The sequence below is a fragment of the Elephas maximus genome, chromosome 15 (assembly GCF_024166365.1).
Source record: "Elephas maximus indicus isolate mEleMax1 chromosome 15, mEleMax1 primary haplotype, whole genome shotgun sequence".
In the NCBI taxonomy this organism is placed as follows: Eukaryota; Metazoa; Chordata; class Mammalia; order Proboscidea; family Elephantidae; genus Elephas; species Elephas maximus.
The window spans coordinates 1907333-1926301 of NC_064833.1; the positions used below are offsets into that span (position 1 = coordinate 1907333).

Here is an 18969-nt window from a genome sequence, read left to right on the forward strand (position 1 = left end):
CTCACTATCCCCTGAGAAGGTAAGGGCTGACCATCCTGTAGAAGTCACTTACCCCTGACTCCTGCTCACCCAGCTCCCTTGGGGACCCTGCATTGCCCTCAGCAGCCCCTCCCTGCGCTTGGCCCCTGTGAAGATGAGGGACCGGGCACCAGCCATTTCCTCCCCTCCTGCTGTGGGGCTGCAGCACTGAGCCTGGCTTCAGGCCCTTGGCCTGGTCCAGGGACAGTTTTCCCCATGACGCCAGCAAGGACAGCCAGATTTGGCCTTCCAGGCAGATAAAAGGTTTGGGCTGGGATGGGGTGGAGGGAGCGTGGGGATGGTGCTCAGGGTGCAGGCAGGCATGTGGACCACGGGGCCCCGGCTGGCCCTGCACAGGGCCCGGGCACTGGGCACCAGGGCCTGTCCGGCCCGCCAGGCAGTGCTGCCCTTTGAAGCCATCCCCCAGTGTCCCGGCAACAAGTGGCTGAGGATGCTGCGTATCTGGAAGGAACAGGGCCAGGAGAGCCTGCACCTGGAGATGCAGAAACACTTCGAGGAGCTGGGGCCCATCTTCAGGTAGAGCGGGCCCCATGAGAACACCTGGGGTTGGCCCAGCGTTCTGCATCCTTAGGAAGTGGGGGGGCACTGTGGGCTGTTGGTCTGTGTCCTCGACTGTGCAGAGAGTGGCTCTTCCCCGCTGAGAGGACAGAACTCAGAGCACTAAAGCTGGAGGGATTTCAGTCAGACAGCAGGAGGACCTTCCTGGTTGCTAAGTCATAAGTCCAGGAGAGGGAAAGGTGGGATCCCAGGGAGCCTGGTTGGGCAGAGCAGGGTCCAGGGGAGGACACACCCCACCCAGCCCCTCTGTTCCCGACAGGTATGACGTGGGAGGGGTGTCCATGGTGAACGTGATGCTGCCCAAGGACGCAGAGCAGCTGCAGCAGGTGGACGGCCTGCACCCCTGCAGGATGCCCTTGGAGCCCTGGGTGATCTACCGACACCATCACGGGCACAAACTCGGCGTGTTCTTGATGTGAGGGGGGAACTGGGGGTGGGGAGGCGGGTGCCTGGGCACGGAGAGGGGGAAGCCAAGCAGCACACCACCCAGGTCCTCTCAGGGGCCCGGGGTCACCACGTGACCTGGTGCTGTCTGCCCAGAGCCCGGGGCGGGGAGGGGGAGCGGGCAGTGGTAGAGGGATTTGCAAGGTCACATCCCTTAGAGCAGGAAGAAGGACACTGATGCCACTGCTGAGTGGGAGGGTCCTCTCCCTCCTACAGGGCGGACACTGAGGCCAGGCAGGGAGATCATAGCCTTGGTCATGGTGTCAGCGAGCACCCGCGTCTGGGGGTCACACCTGGGCTCTCGGGTCCTAGAGTTAAGGTAAAAGCCCCGCTTGTTACAGAGAGGGTCCAGAACACGGAGGATGGGGGCATGTGGGCTGATGGCACTGCTGTCCTCAGAATAGGCTGTGGGGCTGGTCCCAGGGTTGTGTCATTAGCTGGTCATTAGCAGGTAGAGGCGGTGCTGGGGGCTTATTGTGCTGAAAGCAGGCTGCTGTTAGGACACAGAGAAGGGACCACCCAGGGACACTGGGTTGTCCAAGGCCTCCCCCTCTGTTAGGACAGGAATTCCCCTGGGCTGGGGGGCAGGCAGCCCTGGGTGGGGCCGCTTGATTGTGGGGATCTGAAGGGAGTCAGGGCCCAGGAAGGGCAGGGCTGGGAGAAAGGTGGGAGTGGAAGGGAAGGCGAGTGTGCGTGTGTGTGTGCATAAATGTGTATGATTGTGTAAGTGTATGCACAAGTGTGCAAATTGTGAATGTGTCTGCACTGTGTGTTCATGTGGATACACGAGTGTGTGTCTGCCCATTTATGTGAATGTGCTGTGTGTGGGTGTGTGCACACTTTTGCGTGTGCATGTGTGTCGGTGCAGAAATTGTGTGTGTATATACACAGGTCGCTGTGTCTACGTGTGCATCTGTGTGCACCTGTGTGCACGTTTGTATGAATGTGTGCTGTGCTTGCATGTATGTGTCCACATGTGCACGTAAGGGTGTGGAAGTGTGTGCGTGTGGCTATGGGCGTGTGTCTGCCCCCATACGTGTGTGTGCATGTGGTGTGTGCACACGTGTGTGTGTGCGTGTACGGAAATTTTGTGTGTGTACATACACACGTTTTAGTGCATCTATATGTGCGTGTTGTGCTGTGCATGCATGTGTATCAGTGTGTGTTCCTGTGCGTGTCCAGTGTACATGTGCATGTGTGTCTGCCTGTGGGTATGTTCATTTCAATCACTGCTCGCAGTACTCCCGGGAGCCTGGCTGAAAGACAGAAAATTCTGTGCACAAGAAGGAAGCAGAGTGCACACCCACATGTGTCACCTCTTGAAGGACCCCCATGGGCCCCATGTTCCCACTGTTGGGGGGCTATGAGGGTGGGCTCACTGTGGGGCGGGCACAAACGTGGTCAGCCTCTCCCTGCTCAGGGTGAGGGTGGGCTAATGGGGCCAGCTGGACAGGAGGGCCAGCCTCCCGGAAGACACAGGCCCTCCACAGAAAGAATGATGGGGCTGGGGGCTTGGCACAATGCATCACCGGGCTGTCCCCTGACCCCTCGGGTGCTCTCAGGCAGCATCTGCAGGCCTAGCCCATCCTGACCGAGGCAGCTGAGTCAGCTCAGCAAGCGGCTCTGAGAGGCAGGACCAGGACAGAAGTGGGAGGCTCAGCCTCCTCCCAGCAGTGTGCGTGCCTGGCCTTGCTCCTGGGTACCTGCTCTCTGCCCTGCAGGAACGGGCCCGAATGGCGCCACAACCGCTTGCGGCTGAACCCAGACCTGCTCGAACCCAGAAATATCCAGAGGTTCATGCCCCTGGTGGACACGGTGGCCCAAGACTTCATCAAGGCCCTGAGGAAGAGAGTGTTGCAGAATGCCCGAGGGAGCCTGACCCTGGACGTCCAGTCCAACATCTCCCTCTACAGCATCGAAGGTGGGGCACATCCCAGGGGCCCAGGCAGGTGGGGGCTGGAGCGGCTGGGAGACCTGGCCTGAGGCTGGGCACTGGTGTCCCCGCAGCCAGCAACTTTGCCCTGTATGGAGAGCGGCTGGGCCTCCTTGGCCCCAACCCCAGCCCGGCCAGCCTGGACTTCCTCCAGGCCTTGAAGGCTGTGTTGAAATCCACCACGCAGCTCTCCTTCATGCCGCAGAGCCTGTCCCGTTGGGCCAGCGCCAACGTGTGGGCAGAGCACTTCCGGTCCTGGGATACCATATTCCAGTATGGTGAGGCCGACCTGCACAGGGTGCCCCAGACCCCAGCCTGCTGCCTGGCAGGGATACGGGGTCACACGGGGAGGGTGGAGGAGGAGGAAGGGACCCCTTCCCCACACCCAGGCCTGGGCTCTGTCCCCACAGCCAACAAAGCCATGTACAACACCTACCAAGAGCTGGCACTTGGCCGCCCGCAGCACTACAGCGGCATCGTGGCAGAGCTGCTCTTACGCTCAGACCTGCCCCTGGATACCATCAAGGCCAATGCCGTGGACCTCACCGCAGGGAGCGCAGACACGGTTAGCCAACACCCAGCCTCCATGCCACTGGGACACAGGCCCCTGTGCCCACCCCCAATTTCTGCCCAAGACTTGTGGCGCCCCCAGCCATGACCTGCATGGTTTCTGCAGCAAGGGAAGGCTCTGGGGGACACACAGGCACTGGCCCAGGGGGGCAGGGCAGTGGGTATGTGTGGGTGCAGCACTCGGGGCACAGGGACCAGGACTACGGATAAGCAGCAGCAAAGCCCCCCCTTCAGAGAGCCTGGGCCCGAAGGGGCAGAGGTGCAGCTAGGGCTGCACAGGGCCACTCCCTGGAGGGACAGGTGACCTGTGGCTCTGAGGAGGACCCACTGGAGAATTGAGGTGATGACAAGCAGAGCAAGGGTGGCCGGCTAGTGAAGGAGAGTGTAGATGGAGACAGTGATGGGGTCTGGGCCAGCTGAGGACATGACACAGCTCCTGTCCCAGACCAAGCCCCCTCTGTCAGCTCACGCCAAGGCCTACTCTGGCAGAGAGCCCCCTTTGGGGAAGGTGGAGCCCAGATGAGGCATGCCCACCCATGGGAGGTCTCAGGAGGCTTCCTGGAGGAGGCTGACCTTCACTGGCTGTGGAAGAGACACACAGAGATTGCCCAGGCCATAACAGGGGCGGGACAGTGGCCCAGAGTCTAAGTTGCAGAGAGTGAAGGAGGATCCTAGGGAAGGGGAGGCGGGAAGGGCAGAGGGTCAGGGCAGAGCAGGAGGCCACCCAGCACCAGGCCGTCCAAAAGGACCAGGTGGAGCCCAAGAGGGGCATGTCAGGTCACAGTTCTGTTCCCTAAGGCCCCTGGTGTCCAGGGCAGAGCTGGATGAGTGTACAGGTGGCAGAGGGGCAGTTACTGGCTGGCTCTTTGGTCAGAAGGAAATGAGGGGCTGTGCGTGGAGATGGGTGTTGGAGATACTTAGGCTCCCTGACCTCAGCCTGGGCATACCCACGCCCTTGGCTGCACTTGGGAATGACCCAGGAGCTGGAAGTGGCTGGAGGTGGGTTGGTGAGTTCACACTGGACAGAAAGGTTTGGGTCAGGATCCTGCAGAAGTGGGGGGAGGTGACCAACTGGGCAGAGGCAGCATCCCCGAAGTCCCAGGAGGAGCAGGGTCAGGAAGGCCACCTTCTAGGGCCAGAGGAGGGAGGGAGCCAGCAATAGGGAGGGTGGTGGAAGAGGCCCAGACCTGGGTGGGGGCCTCCCTTCCCCAGGGGCTCCAGAAAATGGGGAGAAGCTGCATTAGGACTGTGGGGTGTCAGGAATGCCCCTGACAGTGGGTCAGTGAAGAGTCTTCCTGTGGAGCAGACTCCTCCTGGGAGGGGTACTGGGGGCGGCCCTAGCCTGGGCCCAGGTTTAAAGCCCTCCCCCGCCACACGCAGACGGCCTACACCTTGCTGATGACTCTCTTCGAGCTGGCTCGAAACCCCGATGTGCAGCAGGCCCTGCGCCAGGAGAGCCTGGAGGCGGAGGCCACCATCAGGGAAAGCTCCCACAGGGTCACCTCTGAGCTGCCGCTGCTGCGAGCTGCCCTCAAGGAGACCCTGCGGTAGGTGCCCTGGCCCTCCCCGGCTGCCCTGGGCCCCTGCGGAGAGCGCTCACTGTGGGGCAGCTGAGAGGCCTTGCTCCAGCAGCCCCCCTGAGCTGCCCTCCTCTCCCCACCATTGGGGCTAGTGTCCCCTGGGACCCCAAAGTCCTGGTGCCCACCTCTCCTTCCTCCTGGGCGCGGCAGGGCCAGCAGGCTGTTGGGCAGTTCCTCCGCGCTCAGCAGGTGCAGGGAAGCGTGGGTCCTGATCTGACCTTTCCTGGTGGGCTCACCCTTGGGGACCGGGAAGCCAGTGGGCCGGGGACCGGGAAGCCAGTGGGCCAGGGCCTCGGGTGAAGCCAGCCACAGAAGGGCCGGGAGAGAAGGAGGGGTAGCTGACGACTCTTGGCTCGCCCACCCCCAGGCTGTACCCCGTGGGATTAACTCTGCAGAGGCGGGTAAAGTCGGACCTGGTGCTGCAGAACTATCACGTTCCGGCCGGGGTGAGCGAAGCCCCCCAGCCCCTCCACACAGAGACCCCTCAGATCCTCCCCAGGGCCAGGCTGACCGCCGACCCCGCGCTGTCCGCAGACATTAGTCTTCTTGAACCTCTACTCCCTGGGTCGAAACCCCGCGGTATTCCCGAGGCCCGAGCGCTACGACCCCCAGCGCTGGCTGACCAAGTCCTCCAGCTCTAACTTCCGTCACCTGGCCTTCGGCTTCGGGGTGCGCCAGTGCCTGGGGCGGCGGCTGGCAGAGGCGGAGCTGCTGCTTTTCCTGCACCACGTGAGCGGGGGGAGGGGGGCGAGGCAGGGCGTGGGCGGGGCCAGGCGTGCAGGGCTGGGTGGAAGCCGGCTAGGTGCAGGTCCGGAGGTTCCTGCACACGTGGGACAGGAGACCGAGAGGGTGGGGCCTGAGGAAGGTCCGGGGTGGGTCCTGGGGCAGGTCCCAAGGCGAGTGCCAGGCGCGTCCTGGGAGGGGGAAGCTAGGTGGGCAGGGTGGGAGTCTAGCCTCTGTCCTAGGTGCTGAAGAACTTCCTGGTGAAGACTGTATCCCCCGAGGACCTAAAGATGGTCTACCGCTTCGTGCTGATGCCCTCCACCTATCCCCTCCTCACCTTCCAGGCCATCAACTAGCTGCCCCGTCCACAGAGCATCACAGACCCGATCCCAGCCCCCGCCCCGCTGTTTCACCGCAGACCACCCTGCATTTCCCCAGAGGCTCCTGCTCTTGAGCCACACCCCTTGTCCTGCCAGCCCCCTTGCACAAATGGGACCCGAGGTTCTTGGAGACACAGGACTTGCCAGGCTGGACAAGGGCAGGGTGGTGGTGGGGTGACACTGGGCAGCAGGTCCTGGCTGTGCCCCCAGCCCCCAACCCCCAAGACCCTCTGTGTGCTGGGCCCCCATTGCCCCAGCACTAGCTGCAGACTCCTCAGGCGGCCATCCCAGGGCCCCCAGATCCTGTCTCTTGTCTATCTGTCCAGTCTCACTCTTTCCTCTACCCTCTCCCTTCCCCCTGCCAACGGCGACCTCACAGGCTGCCATGTGCTGCCCCTGGCCCTTGCACGGGCCACACTCAGCCCGACCTTTCCACGAGGACGCCAGTGTGGGGCTGGTGTTACTTTCTTCCTGTCCTGCTCAGCTGACGCTGGCTTCTCTGGGCAGGACCAGCCCTCTGTGCCTGGGCTGCAGTCCCCAGGCGGGGCCTGGGCCGAGGGGCCATCAGTGGACCTTTGCTAGAACAGCAGCAGCTGAAGCACGGAGGAGATAGTTGGGCTGGAAGACACTTCCTGGGTGTGGGGAGGGGGCAAACAAGCTGGCCAGTGGCGGGGCTTCCCAAAGGGACATCCTCAGCCAGGGGCGGCTCCCTGCACCTTGAATAAAGTCCTCTGTCTGAAGTGCTGTCTGTTCCCTCCACAGGGACCCACAGGAAAACCAATCCAGGATTTGCAGCTGCCCCAGGTCCCCTCGGTGGGGGAGGCTTGGAGTAGCTGGAAAACTGGCAGAGGTCACACAGCTGGGGGGCAAGGGGATGTCCCCAAGTAGGAATGTGCCCAGGAGGCAAAGCTGCAGCCTCATCCCTCTCCACCCCACCCACGTGTACTGGCAATGAGCTCACCCCAAGTAGAAACGAAGGGCAACCCCATTTGTGGCTGCACCAGCCATCCGCCTCCCATGGGCATCTGAACCAGGTTCCTCCCCAGGTGTGGTTCCTTTGGGCCCCAGAACTCCAGGATGGGGAAAGAGTTTGCAAGAGGCTCCTCCTGTCCACCCTCTTCACCACAATGCACACCGCACTGCAGAAGAGTCCTGAGGCGCCAAGTCAGAGGCCACTTGGGGAACAAGGGAGGGCAGAGAAGCTTCCAGACTCAGCAATGGGGCAGACACAGGCTGGAGCCCTGGCTCCCATGAGGGCCCAACCCTGACCTCCTCTGGGAATTTCACGTAATTCACGCACCAAACAGGATGGGTGTCTACAAAGCTCACCGCCCCCAAAGGAGCTCAACAAATGCATATTTCTTCTCCCGCCTCTCACAGGTTGTGGTTTTATTTGTGGTGCTCCTCTGTGGTGAGCAGGTGGTGCGTGAATTAAAATACTACTTACCATCTGGTGACCTCGGGTCAGGCAGGTGCCAGGCTCTCTGCTAAGCCACACCCGTGTGTCAACCTGTCTTCCCAGCATGAAGGAAGGAAGCACTAGACCATCCCATTTCATGGGTGAGGAAGCTGAGGCTCAGAGAATTCATTTAGCTTGCCCAGAAACTCCCACCCTGTGCTGGCCCTGGGCAGGGGCTGAGGGTACTCAGAAGGACTCCAGGGTGCAGGTGGGGGCTTTAATGGTGTTTGAGAAACTGTCTCCTGACAACAGGATAGGATGATTGGGCCATAGACTCTGACCCCTCACCTGCTTCCCTGTTCCTCTGCTCAGCGTAGGAGCAAGGTTGTGCGCCAGGTCGGAAAACCCAAAGACAGAGCAGGGAGCTGTCCGTGCTCACTGTTCCAGCCCTACCAGCTCTGGCGCCACCAAGGAAAAGGATCCCTTGACCACAAGTCCTTCCACAGGGCAGTGCAGTGAGCGGGGCACGGCGCCTGCTTGGAACTCATCGGCAAGGCATCCTTGTCCCTGAGGGCTTTCCCTGGTGCTGGCTGAAGACACCATGATTTCGCTGGTGATAAGGAGTCTAGGAAATCCCAAGGCAGGTGAGCCAGGGCTGGTCAGAGGGTCCAGAACAACATCAGCAACTCAGGCTGGTCACTGGAGTCACAAGGGTGCTGTACCCCTGGGCTCTGCAGCAGTGCCCCAGATAGGAGCAAGGGATGGGGACAGGGCATAAAAGACCAGCCCCTCTGCTCCCTGGTAAAGGCGGTCCTGGGGTTCCAGCCAACAACCTTGACTTCATTGGTCAGATTTGGGTCATGAGATCTTTAAAAGGGCCTTGGAAGCACCTTTTTAATTTTTTTTTTACATTACTATAGGTCCACAGGCACCTGCAATGCTTACAGTGAGGTGTGCAGGTTGCTCCTGCCCACCTGGCCCAGCCTTCCTCGTCACCTGAGCTCTTCACCACTATGCCCCCACGGTGCCTTAGGTATATGAGAAGCCTTAATATCGAGGCAGAGGGATTCCTGCCACTTAATTCTTCTTTTTCAAAATGGTTTTGGCTACTCAATGGCCTTTTTCTAAAATGGGGGGGGAGTCTCCAGGTCAGCTCGGGGGCGTGGAGGACCGAGCCAGCCTCATCGCCCTCGGCTGCTCAAACCTAGTGACCAAGTTTGGGATTTGGGGAGGGAGGAGGGGCCCTGAGAGGCCGCCAGCACCCCAGCATCAATTAAGCTCCTACTGTGTGCTCATCCCCATGGCACAGGTCTAGGCCCAGCGTCACTCAGACAGCAGGGCCACATCTTCCCCTGGCACTGTCTCCCCAGATGTCCCTAGTGCTTCTCCAGGGCTGCCACCGACCTGCCACCCCGGCCCCACACCCTCCAGCTCTGCTGCCACCGACCTGCCACCCCGGCCCCACACCCTCCAGCTCCGCATGCCCAACTCTATGCAGCCTGTAGGTCCTTGTTCTTATTTTTATTTTCTCTTACATAACTTATAACTTCTGCATTCCAGGTTTTTTGCCTACATTCACCCAGGGAGGACATTAACATATATGTATATACATATATACACATACATACACACACATTTTGTACATACATGTACACACGTATCTCTGTGTGTGTACGTACACCAGTGTTTCACATACCGCAGATATCAGCCTTTACATACTGTAGATTAAACAAATTGCTCCTGTTATTTTTTTACTTCTTTTTTTTTAGCGACCGTAAAGTTCACTTTTTTTCTTTCTTTGGTTTACAGATACAGACACAGATGCAGGTGTAGACGTGGATATAGTTACAGGTTTAAATTTAGATATAGATGTATCAAACCCAAACCCATTGCTGTCAGTTGGACTCTGACACAGAGTGACCCTACAGGACAGAGCAGAAATACCCTGTGGGTTTCCAAGGAGCAGCTGGTGGATTTGAACTGCTGACCTCTCGGTTAGCGGCCGAGCTCTTAAGTGCTGCGCCACCATGGCTCCAGGTATAAGTACAGATACGGATGAAGGTGTAGATGGGGATAGACACAGAGCTATAGATTTCAGTTGAGATGCAGACATAGGCGTAGTTGTGGACACAGGTGTACACGGAGACACAGACACGGTGTAGGTGTGAACACAGACGTACACAGAGAAGCAGACACAGGTGTAGGTGTGAACAAAGATGTACACAGAGACACAGACACGGTGTAGGTGTGAACACAGACGTACACGGAGAAGCAGACACAGGTGTAGGTGTGGACACAGAAGTACACGGAGATGCAGACATAGGTGTAGGTGTGGACAAAGATGTACACAGAGACACAGACACGGTGTAGGTGTGAACACAGACGTACACAGAGATGCAGACACAGGTGTAGGTGTGGACACAGAAGTACACGGAGAAGCAGACACAGGTGTAGGTGTGGATACAGAAGTACACGGAGATGCAGACATAGGTGTAGGTGTGGACAAAGATGTACACGGAGACACAGACATGGGCGTAAGCATGAACATAGGGTGAGAAGTCAGTGTGTCCCTCCACTGCACCCCGCAGGCCTGGTCCTCAGGGAGGAGCGTCGGCCGCGATTTTTCGGATCCTGTCTAAACTCTATGGGGCAGTTCTACTCTGTCCTATAGGGTCGCTATGAGTCAGAACTGACTCGACAGCACTGGGTTTTTTGGCTCTGGATGTGTGTCAACAAAGCAGGAGCCCTGTGTTCTAAAAAGACGTCTGGAAGCTCCCCAGACAGTGCAGAGGATGTCTCTTAGGAAATGAGGGAAGAAACGGAGGGTGAGGAAGGCCGCGTGCCCTGCTCTGTCTCCTCCTAGCTTTCCAGTCAACCAATCGACTTTTTAGTGTTCCTTTGACTTGACTGGAAGCTGTTTCAGTTCAGGGGAGAAGCGGGGTTCTTTCCTGGTCACGCCATTGGTCACAATCACAGCGCCACTGGTGGGCCTCCTGCCACCCTGCAGGGAAGGCCTTGGGTCCCCATCCCAGGACAGGAAGCCAGCCAGAGGGTCTATGTGACTTCAGACCACTCCCCGTGTCAGGGGCTCCACTCCGCTTGGTCAGGCCCCGTGCACCCAGCATTAAAGCCACATGACTATGAAGTTCTGGGTTTTGGCCGTTTGTTAAATTCCTCTGACTTAAAGTAGCCGCTTTTCATCATTTCTGCGTTGATTCAATTACCTCATCCGCTGAGGAGTCAGTTCTAACATCTGAAAGGAGTCCTTCTGTTATTTCTTATTGTTCTCCTAGAATCCTGTAGAATTTACAGAATCTAAATATTTGAAATTGTTCATCTTATACACACACAAAATTTTGGATAGAAATTTAATTTGGATTGCACTAAACCCTATAGTTTTATGCAAACAGCAGTTAGAAACAGGGTTTTCACTAGCAAGAAAAGCTAAAGAACCACGCTCTAACAAATCTGTGGGATGGCCAGCTGGTGCCAGGCAGAGAGAGGAGCCCACGACTACACTCGGTTCCCATGGACAGGGAGGGGTGGCAGGCAGCGACGCAGGGCCACGTGGTGGTTGCACCCGGGACAAGGTGACCACAGGTTGGAAGTGTAGGAGAGAGCTTGTCACGGCCAGCAGGTGGAATTCGCTGGCTTGGGAAGGCTTTCTGCGGATCAGGTATTTGGGGTAATTTTGCAGTTTAGGGGGCATGGGGGGTCTTAGTTGCTGGATACTTGGCTGCAGAGCAATTAGGACGGGAGCCCAGTGCCCGAGTGTGAGGACCTGATATGGAGGGGTGGTGGAGAGTGGACTTAATCAGCTGTTCAAGGGAGGAACACACCAGCCTCCAGCTAGGACCAAGACAACATTTAAAGAAAATGGTGTTGCATACTAGAAATAAGTTTGACAAAGAATATGAAAATTCTGTATTTAAAAAATCCCTAAATTCTCCAGAGGTCAAAAAAGAGCAATGCAAAGGCACCTGTTGTTGGGTTTGGACAGAGCAGGACATAAGCAATGGGCTTGATGGTGCCCAATGTCCCCAAAGTCCCCAAAGTCCCCAGTGCCCTGTCCAAAGGACAGGCTGAACTCACCCATCTGAGCCAGCTCTGGAGTCATGGGGTCCGCATGGTCCCCAATGTCCTGTCCAGAGAACTGGCCAAGCTCGCCCGTCTGAGCTAGCTCTGAAGTCACAGTGTCTGCATGGTGGAGTGTGCAATGGGCTGGTGGCTGGGACAACCCCTCCCCAATGCACCTTGACTTCTTCAGATTGAATGGGAGGTTAGATCCAAGGTCTGCATGAGCCCTCCCATGCCCAGTTCCTGGACGATTCACAGGAGGTGTGGAGAGGTTACCAAGAGATTGGGTGGCATCCCCGCCAGGTGGTGCACCTGCCACTCATGGTTTGTGAGACTCGGGGCAAGTGAAGTGAATCCTCCAAGCCTCAGCTTCTTCACCTATGAAATGGGATGGTCTAGTGCTTCCTTCCTTCATGCTGGGAAGACAGGTTAACACGTGGGTCTGGCTTAGCAGAGAGCCTGGCACTTGCCCGACCCAAGGTAACCAGGTAGTAGATAATATTTTAATTCAGGCGCCACCTGCTCACCACAGAGGAGCACCACAAATAAAACCACAACCTGTGAGAGGCGGGAGAAGAAATATGCATTTGCTGAGCTCCTTTGGGGCGGTGAGCTTTGTAGACACCCATCCTGTTTGGTTGTCGGGGTCCAGTCAAATGGGCACCCTCACGTGAAATTCCCAGAGGTCAGGGTTGGGCCCTCGTGGGAGCCAGGGCTCCAGCCTGTGTCTTCCCCATTGCTGAGTCTGGAAGCTTCTCTCCCCTCCCTGGTTCCTCTGACTTGGCAGAGGGAAGACCAGGCCCACCCTCTGCCCCTGCTCCCCCTGGGCCAGTGCCCCCAGAGGCTTCCCTCGCTGGAGAAATCAAGGTCATGGCACCACAGTCTTGGGTGGAGGCTGGGGGCAGACATGGGGGTATGTGGGTGGCATGGAGGGCACTGTCTGGGCACTGGGAAGTGGCCCAGTGGCAGCTGAGTGTTGGCCGGCTGTGTCTGTGCTCCCCGCGGTGAGGTCCATGGCGTTGGCCTTGATGGTATGCAGGGACAGATCTGAGTTCGAGGGCAGCTCCACCATGATGCTGTGGGCCTTCAACAGCTAACGACACAACCCTGGGACCAGCCCCACAGCCTATTCTGAGGACAGCAGTGCCATCAGCCCACATGCCCCCATCCTCCGTGTTCTGGACCCTCTCTGTAACAAGCGGGGCTTTTACCTTAACTCTAGGACCCGAGAGCCCAGGTGTGACCCCCAGACGCGGGTGCTCGCTGACACCATGACCAAGGCTATGATCTCCCTGCCTGGCCTCAGTGTCCGCCCTGTAGGAGGGAGAGGACCCTCCCACTCAGCAGTGGCATCAGTGTCCTTCTTCCTGCTCTAAGGGATGTGACCTTGCAAATCCCTCTACCACTGCCCGCTCCCCCTCCCCGCCCCGGGCTCTGGGCAGACAGCACCAGGTCACGTGGTGACCCCGGGCCCCTGAGAGGACCTGGGTGGTGTGCTGCTTGGCTTCCCCCTCTCCGTGCCCAGGCACCCGCCTCCCCACCCCCAGTTCCCCCCTCACATCAAGAACACGCCGAGTTTGTGCCCGTGATGGTGTCGGTAGATCACCCAGGGCTCCAAGGGCATCCTGCAGGGGTGCAGGCCGTCCACCTGCTGCAGCTGCTCTGCGTCCTTGGGCAGCATCACGTTCACCATGGACACCCCTCCCACGTCATACCTGTCGGGAACAGAGGGGCTGGGTGGGGTGTGTCCTCCCCTGGACCCTGCTCTGCCCAACCAGGCTCCCTGGGATCCCACCTTTCCCTCTCCTGGACTTATGACTTAGCAACCAGGAAGGTCCTCCTGCTGTCTGACTGAAATCCCTCCAGCTTTAGTGCTCTGAGTTCTGTCCTCTCAGCGGGGAAGAGCCACTCTCTGCACAGTCGAGGACACAGACCAACAGCCCACAGTGCCCCCCCACTTCCTAAGGATGCAGAACGCTGGGCCAACCCCAGGTGTTCTCATGGGGCCCGCTCTACCTGAAGATGGGCCCCAGCTCCTCGAAGTGTTTCTGCATCTCCAGGTGCAGGCTCTCCTGGCCCTGTTCCTTCCAGATACGCAGCATCCTCAGCCACTTGTTGCCGGGACACTGGGGGATGGCTTCAAAGGGCAGCACTGCCTGGCGGGCCGGACAGGCCCTGGTGCCCAGTGCCCGGGCCCTGTGCAGGGCCAGCCGGGGCCCCGTGGTCCACATGCCTGCCTGCACCCTGAGCACCATCCCCACGCTCCCTCCACCCCATCCCAGCCCAAACCTTTTATCTGCCTGGAAGGCCAAATCTGGCTGTCCTTGCTGGCGTCATGGGGAAAACTGTCCCTGGACCAGGCCAAGGGCCTGAAGCCAGGCTCAGTGCTGCAGCCCCACAGCAGGAGGGGAGGAAATGGCTGGTGCCCGGTCCCTCATCTTCACAGGGGCCAAGCGCAGGGAGGGGCTGCTGAGGGCAATGCAGGGTCCCCAAGGGAGCTGGGTGAGCAGGAGTCAGGGGTAAGTGACCTCTACAGGATGGTCAGCCCTTACCTTCTCAGGGGATAGCGAGGGCCTTGGCCCCCAATACACAAGGCCCACTGTGGAGCAGGAATCGGGGTCTTCAGCTAAGAGACCACCGGTCTCCCTGGGGTCAGGTTTGAACTCTCAGCCTTTATGCCCCAGTGAGCTTAACCTGCAGCCCAGAGGTGGTTCTTGAGCTCCCAGTCCCAAGGCCTGGCACCTCCTTCATTCTCAGCCCCTGTCTTAGTCATCTAGTGCTGCTATAACAGAAATATCACAAGTGGATGGCTTTAAGAAAGAGAAATTTATTTCCTCATAGTAAAGTAGGCTAGAAGTCCAAATCCAGGGCATCAGCTCCAGGGGGAGCCTTTCTTTCTCTGTCGGTTCTGGAGGAAGGTCCTTGTCCTTCTCAGGCTCAGGGATCCCAGGTCCAAAGGACACGCTCTGTTCCTGGCACTGCTTTCTTGGTGGTATGAGGTCCACCTGTCTCTCTGCTTGCTTCTCTCTTTTATATCTCAAAAGAGATTGGCTCAAGGCATAATCCAGTCTTGTATACTGAGTCCCACCTCATCAATATAACTGCCGTTAACCCCATCTCATTGACATCATGGAGGCAGTATTTACGTCACATAGGAAAATCACATCAGATGACAAAATGGTGGACAATCACACAATACTGGGAATCATGGCCTAGCCAAATTGATACATACATTTTTTGGGGACACAATTCAATCCATACAGCCCCCCAGGGCTAAGTGCCAGTCCCCTCCAGTTGTTTTTTTAACCTGCAAAATGGGACTGAAGGAATAGTAATACTTTTTATGATGACCTCACAAACATTTATTGAACTCTTCGATGTGCTGGGCATGGTGCTGGGCACTTTCTATACACAATATAGGAATGACTCTGAGGTAGGAACTGTCACCATTCCCATTACTGATAAGTAAATTGAGGGCCAGAGGAGTCAGGCTGTTGCCCAAGGACCCAGGCTAACAAATGGTACCATCAGGATTCAGACCCTCGTCACTGTGACTCTAAGGTCTGTTCTCTTCCTCTGGTTGCCCACAGCAGCGTGCTGGGGAGGTAGCTCCTGCCACTGAGTGACAGGAAAGTTAGGGAGTGTGACAAGGGCAGTCCTGGGGAAGTCGTCTATGCACAACAGCCTGAGTGACCCACCACGTCAGAGGGACTGCCGCTGGAACTGGGTAGATTCTGTGTTGCCAAAGGCCTTGCCTCCCTTTGTGCCCTGGAGACTGCAGAGTGCCCAGCTCTCAGACCCAGCAGGCGATGTCCTCTGCATGCCCCCAGACTGGATGCAGGCACAGGGCAGGGGCAGCTCTGTAGCCACAGCACAGATGCTGCTGCCCCACACCTGAGGACCGCAGGCCTGAGGTGTGTGGAAAGGAGGCTTCAGGTAGGGCAGTGGTCGTGTCCATGAAGAAACTCACCCCAGGCTGCCCAGCTGTGCGGCTCCTGTGGCTGATGGTCTCCACACTCAAATTAGACTCAGTCTGACTTATTTCTGTTGCCCACGTGTGGACGCCATGCACAGAACCTACAAGAAGTGCCAAAGCCACCCACATCACCAGAGAATTGAGGGATTGCTACCAGGGCTAGCACCTCTCCCCTAAAGACTCTTGCCACATTGCACCAGCCACCCCAAGGGAGACCAGACTTTCTGTGCACACCCAAGCTGCAGGGAGCTGTAGAGCCAGCCGGCAGTGCTACGTGCCAGAATGTGGCCATGACCCCTAACTGTGACCTTCTCCCTCTGCCACACCCCACTTGAGAAGCCCTTCCAGGCTCGCAGCACCTTGTGGAGCCTCCAGGTGGTGGTAGTGGAGGTTCTGGGCCTAGGTGTGCACCTCCACAGCCCTGCCTCCTTCCAATAATGCATGACAAGAACGCTAGAACCCAAGTCTTATGCACTTCTCATAAGAGATTACATCTCCTTAAGATGAAAATGCAGGACAACACCTGCCACGTAGTAATTTACCTACAATGTTCAGTCCCTCCTCCCAGGTAAGACTTGGAGAGCAGCCAGCGCTGACGCTGAGTGCCCCCAGGAAGGACAGAGCCCACAGGAAGCCAACTCTCTGCTTATGAAACACGTACCTGGCTCCATGCTTAAAATTTCTGGCAGGTGCTGTTGGGGAGACATTGACCTGGACACTGTCATGTGTGCTTGTTTCAGAAAGAACAAGCCTGGTTCCTGTGTCTCAGAGGGTAAAGGAAATCATAGATTCACACAGGGAGCAGACGAGCCCTAATTTCTGGGAGCCCAATATTTGACGGCACTGGGTTTTAATATGTGGGAGGGGCCCTGGTGGTGCAGTGGTTAAAAGCTGGGCTGCAAACTGAAAGGTCGGCAGTTCAAACCCACCAGCTGCTCCTTGGAAACCCTATGGGGCAGTTCTACTCTGTCCTATAGAGTCGCGATGTGTCAGAGTCGACTTGACCACAACAGGTCTCTTTTGATATGTAAGAAGGACTCTTGGGGTTCCAGAATGTTCCAAACTAGGCACTGGCCTCAGCTCAGGAGGAGAAGAGATGTCCTCCTCACACAGATGGCCAGGAAGGGCAGGAAGAGTATATCTGCTATTCAATGTTTTACTGAAATTCTGGCCACAGCAAATAGGCAAGAAAAAGAAATAAAAGACATCCAAATTGGAGAAGAAGTAAAACTATCTCTATCTGCAGACGACATGATCCCAGACACATAGAGAAAATCCCAAAGAATCCACAAGAAAGCTATCAAAGCGAATAAATTACTTCAGCAAAGTTGTAGGGTACAAGATTTTTGTGTTGTCAGGTGCTGCAATGTCGGCTCTGACTCGTATCTGACTCATAGTGACCCTATTTACAACACAATGAAACACTGCCCAGTCCTGCGCCATTCTCAAAATCGTTGCTATGTTTGAGCCCATGGCTACAGCCACCATGTCAATCCATCTCACCAAGGGTCTTCCTCTTTTTCCCTGACCTTCTACTTTGCCAACCATGATGTCCTTCTCCAGGGACTGGTCCCTCCTGATAACAAGTCCAAAGTATGTGAGATGAAGTCTTACCGTCCTTGCTTCTAAGGAGCATTCTGGCTGTACTTCTTCCAAGACAGATTTGTTCGTTCTTCTGGCAGTCCGTGGTATATTCAATATCCTTCACCAACGTCATAATTCAGATGCGTCAATTCTTCGGTCTTCCTTATTCACTGTTCAGGTTTGCACGCATATCAGGCAACTGAAAATACCATGGCTTGGGTCAAGAGCACCTCAGTTCTCAAGGTGACATCTTTTCTTTTTAACACTTTAAAAAGGTCTTTTGCAGCAGATTTGCCCAAGGCAATATGTCATTTGATTTCCTGACTGCCGCTTCCCTGGCATTGATTGTAGATACAAGTAAAATGAAGTCCTTGACAACTTCAATATTATCTCCATTTATCATGATGTTGCTCATTGGTCCAGTTGTGCGATTCCTGTTTTCTTTATGTTGAAGTGTAATCCACACTGAAGGCTGTGGTCTTTGATCTTCATTAGTAAGTACCTCCAGTCCTCTTCACAGCTACCTGGTCAACTGACTGGAAGAGATCCATATTTGTGCCCATTCTAAAGAAAGATGATCTAACAAGATGCAGAACTTATTAAACAATATCATTAATATTACATACAAGTAAAATTTTGCTGAAGATCATTCAAAATGATTGCAGCAGTACACTTACAGGGAACTGCCAGAAATTCAAGCCAGATTTAGAAGAGGACATGGAAAGAGGGATATCATTGCTGATGTCAGATGGATCTTGGCTGAAAGCAGAGAATACCCCGAAAGATGTTTACCTGTTGGTTTTTTTTTTTGTTTGTTTGTTTTTTTAAAAAATGTGCTTTAAGTGAAAGTTTACAAATCAACTCAGTCTATCACACAAAAACCCATATCCACCTTGCTATACTCTCCCAGCTACACTCCCCCTAATGAGACAGGCAGCTCTCTCCCTCCACTCTCTCTTTTCGTGTCCATTTTGCCAGCTTCTAACCCCCTCCACTCTCCCATCTTCCCTCCAGGCAGGAGATGCCAACATAGTCTCAAGTGTCCACCTGATCCAAGAAGCTTACTCCTCACCAGCATCCCTCTCCAACCCATTGTCCAGTCCAATCCTTGTCTGAAAAGTTGGCTTCAGGAATGGTTCCTGTCCTGGGCCAAAAGAAGGTCTGGGGGGCATGACCACCGGGATCCTTCCAGTCTCAGTCAGACCATTAAGTCTGGTCTTTTTATGAGAATTTGGGGTCTGCATCCCACCGCTTTCCTGCTCCCTCAGGGGTTCTCTGTTGTGTTCCCTGTCAGGGCAGTCATCGGTTGTAGCCGGCACCATCTAGTTCTTCTGGTCTCAGGATGATGTAGTCTCTGGTTCACGTGGCCCTTTCTGTCTCTTGGGCTCGTAATCGCCTTGTGTCCTTGGTGTTCTTCATTCTCCTTTGATCCAGGTGGGTTGAGACCAATTGATGCATCTTAGACGGCCGCTTGCTAGCGTTTAAGACCCCAGACGCCACTCTTCAAAGTGGGATGCAGAATGTTTTCTTAATAGATTGTATTATGCCAATTGCCTTAGATGTCCCCTGAAACAATGGTCCCCAGACCCTTGCCCCTGCTACGCTGGCCTTTGAAGCATTCAGTTTGTTAAGGAAACTTCTTTGCTTTTGGTTTAGTCCAATTGTGCTGACCTCCCCTGTATTGTGTGCTGTCTTTCCCTTCACCA

At 56.2% G+C, this 18969-nt stretch overlaps 1 protein-coding gene across 1 annotated transcript; it reads left to right on the forward strand.

Annotated features, from left to right (window-relative positions):
* Nucleotides 1-316: 316 nt before the first annotated feature.
* Nucleotides 317-6242, forward strand: LOC126058836 (cytochrome P450 11B2, mitochondrial-like). Its single transcript, XM_049854155.1, has 9 exons — nt 317-555; nt 857-1012; nt 2763-2962; nt 3049-3252; nt 3385-3539; nt 4925-5091; nt 5492-5570; nt 5659-5853; nt 6090-6242. The coding sequence occupies exons 1-9, from the start codon at nt 317-319 to the stop codon at nt 6201-6203; spliced, it is 1509 nt and encodes a 502-aa protein (XP_049710112.1). The 3' UTR covers nt 6204-6242.
* Nucleotides 6243-18969: the final 12727 nt, after the last annotated feature.